The sequence below is a fragment of the Camelina sativa genome, chromosome 13 (assembly GCF_000633955.1).
Source record: "Camelina sativa cultivar DH55 chromosome 13, Cs, whole genome shotgun sequence".
Taxonomy (NCBI): domain Eukaryota; kingdom Viridiplantae; phylum Streptophyta; class Magnoliopsida; order Brassicales; family Brassicaceae; genus Camelina; species Camelina sativa.
This window is the reverse complement of record NC_025697.1, coordinates 2,526,425-2,533,541: the sequence shown is the minus strand read 5'-3', so window position 1 is coordinate 2,533,541 and position 7,117 is coordinate 2,526,425. Positions and strand designations below refer to the sequence as shown.

General features: G+C 36.7%; 2 protein-coding genes across 3 annotated transcripts; both read right to left on the bottom strand.

The window, feature by feature from the left end:
• LOC104734661 (kinesin-like protein KIN-14G) lies at window positions 12-3,351 on the bottom strand (the record flags this gene model as incomplete). Its single annotated transcript, XM_010454285.2, is given in 13 exon segments — window positions 12-190; window positions 270-376; window positions 454-723; window positions 807-888; window positions 992-1,123; window positions 1,202-1,276; window positions 1,382-1,450; window positions 1,555-1,626; window positions 1,727-1,816; window positions 1,818-1,958; window positions 2,051-2,194; window positions 2,282-2,448; window positions 2,664-3,351. Coding segments are annotated over 13 exon segments (1,649 nt in total), but the record flags the coding sequence as incomplete, so codon positions are not given.
• On the bottom strand, window positions 4,369-6,371 carry LOC104734660 (nuclear transcription factor Y subunit A-10-like). 2 transcript variants are annotated; one of them, XM_010454281.2, is made up of 5 exons: window positions 6,234-6,371; window positions 5,763-6,031; window positions 5,485-5,576; window positions 5,189-5,395; window positions 4,369-5,105 (listed from the first exon to the last, which is right to left on the bottom strand). In XM_010454281.2, the coding sequence occupies exons 2-5, from the start codon at window positions 5,953-5,955 to the stop codon at window positions 4,797-4,799; spliced, it is 801 nt and encodes a 266-aa protein (XP_010452583.1). In that variant the 5' UTR covers window positions 5,956-6,031; window positions 6,234-6,371; the 3' UTR covers window positions 4,369-4,796. The 2 variants fall into 2 exon arrangements, with proteins under 2 accessions (XP_010452583.1, XP_010452584.1); XM_010454282.2 differs by having other exon boundaries at window positions 5,763-6,028.

Below are 7,117 nucleotides of genomic sequence, written 5' to 3'. Positions count from 1 at the left end.
AAAAAGGATATCTTTTGTTGCTTCCATCACTAACAAGAAGGTCTCTGACTTGCTCATTGTAAATCTCAATCATCTGAACAGCAATATCGTAGCGGAATGTGTCTTTTCTTTGTTCAGCAAGAAGAAACAGATCACCAAGTGCTCTGTAATTAACTCCTTGACTCTTCTCTGTTAAATCTCTTGGTCCACTCTAGAAAATTTGGAAACAATAATAAATTTCTCTAGCTTCAAAGTGCTTCAAAATTTTATAGTTTCAACTCTAATCTTACCATTGTGAATGTTTTTCCTGATCCAGTTTGACCATATGCAAATATGCATACATTGTATCCATCAAGAACAGAACGGACCAATGGCTGCATATCAGAGAATACCTCTTCTACAAAAAGCAAGATGGATCGTTCAGGTTCAATTCAATCATTGGAGAATAAGAGCGAGGCGTTTCAATTTCATTACCTTGAGTCGCAGATTGGCCAAATACTTTGTTGAAAGTAAAGGATTTGAGTGATTTTCCATGTCTAGATGCAGTATTAATCGCTATGGTATCATCCTCCATGTTCCCAATTGTAGTAGAAATGCTGGATTGTCCAGGCAAAAATGGTGGTACCCGACAGTAAACACGGATGCTACCCTTGAGATCCTGCACTTGATTATAAAGTTTGCTGTTTTCTTCAAGAACTCGGTGATAACCAGAAGCAGCATGAGCAAGGCCATGAATGTTCATACCTGTGGACAGATATATCCGTTAGTTTCATATTCTTGGATAATCAGAGTTGTTTTAGAAAGTAAGAGAAGAAAGATTTGAATACCAAGAGAAGAGGACTCTTCTTGAAATTTCTTCTGCATATATTGCATACCAGCCCTTGTAGTGTAGAGTGTCTGCTTTAGTCCCTATAACAATAAAACATAAAGAACAGTAGATACACTCAGAATTAGTGCTATCCCAAACTCGAAGAAATAGTGTGAAGTTTAGATGGAGTAGTGTGGTGCCTACTTCTATATCTTCTTGTTGTTGGTTGAAGATTGTCAGTTGTTTAAATTGTCGATTTTTCACCTCGTCGTCAACAATCTGGATTTTCTGATTGGTTTCATCGTTCTTTATTGCCTTGAAACTCTTCTCTTCCCTCTACAAAAAGGCACTTTAGTAATCAGCAAAATCATCTAACCTATATTTTTTACAGAGAAAGATTGAAGCTGCTCTAACCTCTCTTTCGCCATGAGGTTTAAGAAATGGTTTGTTGTTCTGTGAAGAAGTTGATTCTCTTGGAGCTGCTCTAACCTTCACATGACAGAAATTCTCAGATTAGAAGAATTATGACACAACCGAAGATCATGTTCTGTGAACTAACCAATGAACCGAGAGAGAGAAGAAGCAGAAACATACCAACTCAAACTGATTTGTAACTCGATTTTCAAACTCTTCTACAACTTTGCTCAGCAGAGATTCAATCAGCTGTTACCATAGCGTTAGAAACTTACATCAAGAACATAACACAGCCAAATGACAACGATATGTATACAAAAGAGTAGGCTTAAGCGAACTAGTCTGAAACTCACTTTGGGAACATCCTCAGGCTTTTTATCTGATAGAACAGCACGAACAAGGGTGCTCAAGGAACCTGAACTGGACTGAAAACATAGGGTACAACAAAGACACATGAACGTCAAACATTGCACTTCAGAAAGAAAGAAAAAAAAAAACCAACCAGAGAAAGTTGAAGAGGCCAACCAGCTTGTTAGAATCGGTGTCAGAGGGACACTTGTCATTGTTGATCGATGAGGTTCTGAATAAAGAGTTCATGAACGGCTCCGAGTTTTTTTCTCACAAATGATGATTTACCAAGTGTAGGAGGCTTTATGTTGCCACCAAATTTCCAAACTCCAATTCCACCACTTTGTTTCCATTCATCATACGATTTGATTGCCAAAACACAATTCACAACTCGGGAAGCATTCCCTCCCTAGAACAAAAAAAAAAGAAAAAAGAAAGAGAAAGCATATTCATGAGCAGTTCTTTGATTGAAGTCAATGAGAAATCTCCAAGGGTACATACTTGCTCAAGATCAGATGCTTCAAAAGTAGGAAAGCCCATATCCTGGATAGCAACAAGGAAGTTCCTAACATCCTCAAAATACTGAAATGCAGATAAGGGAGCTCCATCAGCAACAAGAATGGCATCACAAGGACTTTCCACAACCTGAAGAGAGATCAAATTTTCTCAGGAACCGCTTTTGCGAAACCAAAAACATAATAATCTCAACAAAAAAAAAGAAGAAGAAGAAACCTTGGAAACAGCTCCAGGATGAACCTTATTGAGGACTTTGCAAAGGATAATACCACTTCGTAAGCCAAGCCTAAGGCCTTGTTCTGTAGGCTCTGCAGGCAAATCTTTAGCTGACACAACTCCAACCATCTTTCTCAGCCAATTAGCTGCCTCATATCTCCTCGACGCTACGCAAACAAACGCACAAGACGATTTTTTAAAATCTATCTAAAGCAGAAGAAGAAGCACATTCTCTACAATTTAACCCAAAAAACAAAAAAAACTAAAGCTAGAGTAGTCACACACACACACACAGAGACACGCACTAGGGAAAGAAGAAAGCAAATTCCGATTTACCAAAAATAAAAGAAGAAATTGAAACATTTAAGGAAGAAGTAGATACCAGCTTCTTCAGCTCGACGAGACAGTAAATCATGATCTCCAAGGCCATTGCCGTGTTGCTGCAACACATCCTGCATTACTGAAGCCACCGTGAAGCTCAATCCTCCATCCTCCGTCGCCATCGACTCCAACAATAATAATCTCACAGCATCAACAAAACGAAAACCCCAAAATTAAACTAGGGAACTTCTTCACAGACAGCAAATTTGAAAACAATCACTCACTCTATAGTCCGATCCAAATAAGATCGATCGGAGAGAAATTGGGATTTTTTTTATTTTCCTGGTTAAGAAATTAAGGGTTGAGCTCTTTTTAAAAAGGTAACTTGGGAAGAATACTCATAACCTCCTCCACGAATCAATGAATTCTCTCTATCTCTCTCTCTCTCTCTCTCTCTCTCTCTTTCTCTCTGGGAAAAAAGAATAAGATACACAACAAAGGTTGTAACAACTGCCTTTATACTCTGTCCTCTTCACTCTTCCTTCTCTTTCTCTCTCTCTCCCTCCACTCCCCGAACCGAACCTGTAGCTCCCCGTGATCGATGATTATTGAATGTAGTGCACAAGTTGGTACTTTGGTACTTTTTCCTTTCTTTCTTTTGAATGGTTTTGTCTACCTAGCTCTTTTCTTCAGCGGTGGAGATTTGTTGCAGTAAGGTTTTGACATTGAAATAGCAAAAAGAAAATGTATCCACATAATGAGATGTTTTGTTGTAATAAGGTAACGTTAATTGATTGTAGTGGGGCACAAGCACAAGTTGGTGTTTTTTTTTTTTTTTTTTTTTTTTTTTTTTTGTATTGTCAATGCATGCAATCATCGAGATCACGGGTATGAAACTAGAAAAATAATGAACATATGTGGGGATCATTTGTACATTTCTTGGGTCATTTTGGTTTGATTGGTTTTTCTGTATATACCCGGTTATGTTACTCTTTGTCATCTAAACCGGATGACTCAAAACCCCCAAAGTATTGTTTCTTGGCCAATGATAGATAAACAAACAACAGCACAAACAAAAGAACTCAGAAAGAACTCAGAAACAGAGGACATCATAAAACAGAGGAATTCAAGAAAGAGAGAGCTTAGCCTAGTACAAATAGCCAGGCTTTTACTAACAGAGCTTAACCATGAGTATCACATCACATAATAAAGATATGTTTAAGCTTAAAGAACAGTTAAGAGATTGAAAAACATTTCGCAGCTGCATCTTTTACAAACACCGACTCTTCTACTTCTTGACAAAACAAGGGTCACATTCTTCTGTGATGATTCCAATATCTTGGTTGGTCAATCTCCTATATAAAAAGAAATCTACTATATTTTCTTAGGAATAGTTATATTAAGGAACCCTTATGTTTTGTAGATTTAACCCCATAAAAAAAGTATAATGTAAAACTATATGAGATCAAAATTATTCACATACATTAAAAAGAAAAATATTATTCTTAAATAATATATTAGAAAACCTTTCATTTTGGTTGATTTTCTGGTGAATATTCCAATTTTTCTTATGTTTAGATTATTTCTAAACAAAATTAACTATTTTATAGAAGATATTATTTTAAGAGTCTCTGGTTAAAAAGATTTCCATTCATAAATAAAACAAAATACAAATAATTTTATTATTTTATTGAAAAATCATGATAAAAGTTTATTGATTTTCTCACACATGTATCTTTTGAGGGGTTCGCATTCAATTTTTATAATTCATAAACAAAGAGCATATACATATATATAATAGTTTCTCTGTTACATAAACCACATAAACTTGAAATTCCTACAGATGTTTCATAAACACACACATTAGTTAGAACAAGAGGGGTAGTAGCAAACCCATCATTGTTATTCACTAATTTTATTTTATTTTAATTAGAAACCATAACCCAAGTTTTCTTCACCAGTTCAAATCTTATGAAGATGCGTTGAAGAAAACAGACGAATAAAACACCTTGATGAAGGATGAGCCAAAGATGATTTGCCTGTTTACAGCCAAACGGATGGTACAAGGACCAACCAAGGAAACTCATTGTCCTTTTTTTCAGGACACAAGTTCTCTCTTCGTTTGGCTGAAAGATAAGGGACAAGACAAAAGACCTGTGAACCAAAACCCTCAAGTCTTGTCCCTATCTGCTGATCATGTATTAAGATTGTAGCAGCCAGTATCCACTGTTGCTGCATTCCACTTGATAGGCATGACCATGCCACTAGGAGTATAGACTGACGAACTTAGAAAGTAATCCATACTTGTAACTTCGGATCCCGAGAGATTTGGCATGTTTGCTTCCCTCGATGAGTTCATGGTCCTGTTTTCCGGATGAAAGACTTCAGAACTCTGAGAATTGCTCGGCTTAGTTGCATCAACTTTCTTGGTGTTCAAGAAACGCCCACCAGATCCTCTAGGACGGCGCATAGCATGGAGATGGCGCGAGTGATGAATATATGGCTGCAACATCATTACACAAAACAACATTTTCGAATATGAATATTGAACAAATTATAAAAAATTACTTTCAATAAGTTAGTTACCTTACGGCATCTACTCAGTTTTTCGGCCTTTGCTCTGGACAGTCGTCGCCTAATAATTCCATGGTACTGCTTCGCGTTCACATAGATGGTACCATCCTCTTCTGTCTCCATCTTTAGAGGCAGCATAACTCGACCGGAAGACCTCTGAGGTCCATAGGCTGAAAGAACTCCATAGTATTGTTCTACATGAGGATGCTTTGTGTAGATCTACAATGAAAACAAAACACAACAAATACTCAACATGAACAAAATCATAGGGATAGAAAATGTTACATTCCACTGCAAGAAAACTGTACCACTGGCCGAGCAAATCCAAACTCGAAGCAAGCTGCTTGCATCGTGAAAGCAACATGAGGCTTTGGCACATCTTGTGAACTCTTTTTACCACCTAAATTAAAGATTAGACAGAACATATAAGATTTAACTTAAAGCATTTGTATGCATTCTGCAAGAAACAGAGACGTATTGTCTTCTTGCAAGGCTACTAATTAATATGATGTTACGGTTATTCAACAATCTTGGAACCTTCACTAAAACACACTTAGAGAATTCAGAACGAAAGCTGAGAGTTTACCAGGTGAGAAAGTCAAGAGAGTAGTAGAACTTTGTTTATCCACCACACCTTGTTCTGTCTCCGGAGTATCTGCCTTAACTTCGGCTAATGAATCAGAAGCGTCTCCGGAGAGGCTCTCTGTAGTCAACGGCTGAGATCCAAAAGCATTCCACCATGGAGTCTGTGGTGGCGACAAAAGTTCCTCAGTTTGCATAGATCTCCAATAAAAAGTCCAAAGAAAAAGGGAAAAAGAGCCACAAGTCGATGTTGCTGCTGAGTTGAAAGATCTGCTAAACAAGATTAAAAACAAAACAAAAAAAAATCAGTAACGAAACATTCATGTGCAAAACCTAGACAAGATCCTCAGTAGATACTAAAGGACGACGACCCCCAAAAAAAGAAGAAGATGGAAGAATCAAGCAAATAACAAAACAAAATCTTACAAATAACAGTCCAAATTGGGGTACGAAAGCATAAGCAGAGTAGACTTACATAAGAGAGTGAAAAGCTTTAAGATTCCTATTAGTTGGGAGCCATGTCGGTTCCAAATAGGAAACAAAGATCCACAGAGAGAAGGAGAGAGAAAGAGAGAGATGTGTCTATGAGTGAACAAGTGTAATGGAAACAAGAGCTTCAGCAACCAATCACCTTCAACTTTCATGCGATCGAGAATTATTAATTATAAAATTTTACTTTAGTAGGTAGTGACATTAAAAAAAAAACAGAAAAAAATAGACAGAATTATTGCTCTAGTAAACTGTAGTAGCGTTGGCTTGACGTGCTCTCTCCACAAGCTACAATGATCCCACAACACTTCATAATCATTTTCATTACCAATCTCCATCAAGTAAACAGTAGTACTACTGCGTTCTTGTCAAGTTTCATTTTTGTTCCCTTCTGATAAAAATAGGTTTTTTATAGGCCGAAGAAATAAAAAGACAAGGTAGAAATAAAGTAGTGAAGGAAACTATGGACCGACATTATAAGCCCAATTTAAAAAGGCCCATTGGAAAGTATTAAAGGTTCGATCTTCTCGGGAGGATCTTGGTTCGTTTCCTTGATTCTCAAGCTTTTTTTTTATCTCGAAGTCGTTGAAACAAACACACTCAACTCCTCAATTGGGTATGTTTAGTTAATGAGATGGAAACATACCCAAATCCATTGGATAATTTAGTTAAGGTCGGATTAAATCGGCCCATCAAATTTTGACCTATCTGAGAGTATATAACTCAGATAAGTCTCCTATAAAATTTGACATCAATCTTTAACCCTTATCCCAATTTTATTATATGCTCTTTTAAGATAATAATATGACAGTCAAAAAACTGATATCTTTCCTTTTACTTCTTAAATTACCCTAAGATATCTTTCCTTTA